The 2,605-nt window shown below is 43.0% G+C and overlaps 1 protein-coding gene across 1 annotated transcript in view; it reads left to right on the top strand.

Annotated features, from left to right (window-relative positions):
• The first annotated feature begins 1,444 nt into the window (after nt 1-1,444).
• nudt4b (nudix (nucleoside diphosphate linked moiety X)-type motif 4b) overlaps nt 1,445-2,605 on the top strand; it is a 13,452-nt gene continuing 12,291 nt past the window's right edge. Inside the window, exon 1 of the mRNA XM_035681451.1 lies at nt 1,445-1,967. Coding sequence (XP_035537344.1) covers nt 1,872-1,967 — 96 coding nt within the window. The 5' untranslated portion in view covers nt 1,445-1,871. The remainder of the gene's footprint in view (nt 1,968-2,605) is intronic.

The following is a 2,605-nucleotide window of genomic DNA, read 5'->3' as shown; positions in this document are numbered from 1 at the left end:
TGTAGAGCTCAGTTCAAGCAAGCGGTGGAGTTATTTTTCAAGCCACTGATCTTTGAACGTTAAAGCTTTCCTTTAGCAAATAAAAGGGACAGAATTTTCCAACACACGGGTACTTGAAACATGGAAGTCCAAAAAGAAAAAAGCTCTGATAAAAGTGCAATAAAAATGTCATGGCTGACTGCATCTGACAAATACATGAGCTTATAACAGGGCTGGTTTTATTTGTTGGCTTTGAATGGCATTAATACTGAGCTTGAGGTTTAATAACTGTGAGGAGAGGTAAGCCCGAAGCCTGTAGGGTTAAGACTATGGTGTTCTTAACATATTTGGGGGATTTTACAGCTTTGATTTAAGAATTGGAAGTTTATACCCCACTAAGGTCAAAACCGGCGTGGGGCTTGCATGTGTTGGGATTGAACCTAAAACCTTCCATTCTTTACAGCAGACGTGTTGAAAAAGCACAGGTGTTACTCGTAACATTAACAACAATGGCTCCGTTGTGTTCAAGTGTCCCAGTGTGTGACAGTGAGCCAGCATGGACAATACCCGCACCCTGAAACTGAGGCAGCTAAATGGAATTCAGCCATCATTAACTTTATTGTTTACACCTGTGCTTTTCCTGCTGCGCCATTATTTTGAAAATGTTCTGCTTTGTCCTTGATTCATCATTTACATTAAACTCAGGAATGATATTTAGACCGTGAAAGTCCAGAGTGTTTTAACACAATACTAAGACTTCATGCTTAGATTGTAAAGCTGTCTTGGTAGCATAAATATATACCAAGAAAACATTTGACATGGTATAAATCGCATCAACTCTACTGAACGCACTGAGATCTTTGTATTATTTGGGGGGATTTTGGGGATTGTAGTAACCGTAAGGACGTTATATTTGACAATTTTGTCTTTGTATAGGCTGATTACAGTATTATTAGACTTTTTTATTAGTTTTACATTTGACTTTTTCTAGATTAAAGTATTTCCCAACCTGAATTGTATTCCTGGCAGTGTGGAGAATGTTTTTAAAACAGCATTTAGACATTAAAATAAGGAGTATAGATATTAAACTCACCGAATAAACGAATAAAACCTGAAATTGTTATGCTATTTTAGATGCCATATATGATTTTTTAATGTCTAATCACCTCTCCATGAACAGTTATTGTAGATATTGCACCACAGAGCAATCCCCAGAATGAAAAGCTCATGGATTCAGCCTCTTCTTCCTCAGTGACTGCACTCTGAAACAGGTCAACTTGTTAAAAAATGCTGCCGTGCTCTGCTGGAGACAAATTTACGCATTTGTTTATTATCACACTGTTTTGCCCCCCCAAGCCCCTAGAAATGTAGTCCCTCCCACCTGGGTCCTACCCAACCAATGAGCCCTCTCCTGCCTCAGAGGAGTGATCTGTATATCTAAACTCCGGGCTGCCTGTTCATTGTACTGAGTCAGCGGCCATGCGCAGATGGATCCAGAGGAGGGCTGTGCTGTGTAGGCTGTAGTCTACATAAGATCTGTGCCTGCGGGGCTGCACACTCACTGCCGACCTGCAAATCACAGGCAGCAACTGGAGGCTTCACTTTGCATTTGAATCATCCGAGAGACGCACTGGTTTTTTTTTGTGTGTGTGTTGTTGTTTTTGTTTGTTTCATGAGGAAAACATAAATCCAGGATAAACCCTCCTCCTCCTCCTCTTCTTGCTACTGACCATCTCGGACCCCGCGGATGCAGAGAGCAGCAACGATGCGGCGGCTCTGCTGTTAAACTCGTTGGACCCCCTCTTCCTCCTCCTCTTCCTCCTTCTCTCTCCCTTTTTTTTTTTTTTTTGCCGGTTTTTTTTTTAATCTAAAGGAGGCAGAATAAACCCACAATGAAGCTCAAGCCGAACCAGACCAGGACATACGATGGCGAGGGCTTCAAGAAACGAGCAGCGTGTCTGTGCTTCAAGAATGAACGTGAGGAAGAGGTGAGAGACGATACGCAGTGTAACGTTATGCGTTATGGACCATATGGACCGGGTTTGTGTGTGACTTTGTGGCCTAGTCATCTCTTATCTGCAGCCGGTCATTCAAACAACACAGCGGTGATTGGGAGTTTTAAGACCAAAATGACGTTGAATCTTTTGATTTTTACACATGGGTTTTGATTCATGGCGGCTGCTGCGAGGTGTAGCTATGCTCTCCGCTGTGTTTCTCTCAGTGACACTGTTTTGGTTTGTGTTTCCGTGCTGTTGCTGCCGCCGCTGATGCGCCTTGGGCCATCCAGTTTAGGCTAGTTTGAGGAGCACGTAGAGAAAAGCGGAGAGAGAAGAAAAAAAAAAAAAAGGCTGTTGCTAAGCCAACTTCAGTTAGCAACAACCTACCAACGGTCGCGAGTTTCACAATAAAACACCTGACTATTAAACCCCCGTTCGAAACCGCTTGGAGTTGAAGGGGAAGCTCTTTATTTTGAAGGCAAATTAANNTTCTCGCTAACTTGGAGTCGCTCTCGCAGAGGGGGCGAGGCGCTCTGCTGCACGTTTCCTTTTAATAGCGGGTTTAACGTCGACGTGTGTTGAGTGAGGAGATGAGAATACAGGCCACGGGTCTGTGATTAAATATATCT

This window comes from Morone saxatilis, unplaced genomic scaffold (genome assembly GCF_004916995.1).
Source record: "Morone saxatilis isolate NCDOM2014 unplaced genomic scaffold, NCSU_SB_2.0 Contig10, whole genome shotgun sequence".
In the NCBI taxonomy this organism is placed as follows: domain Eukaryota; kingdom Metazoa; phylum Chordata; class Actinopteri; family Moronidae; genus Morone; species Morone saxatilis.
The sequence above is the reverse complement of the archived record's forward strand: the minus strand, read 5'-3'. Positions and strand labels throughout refer to the sequence as shown.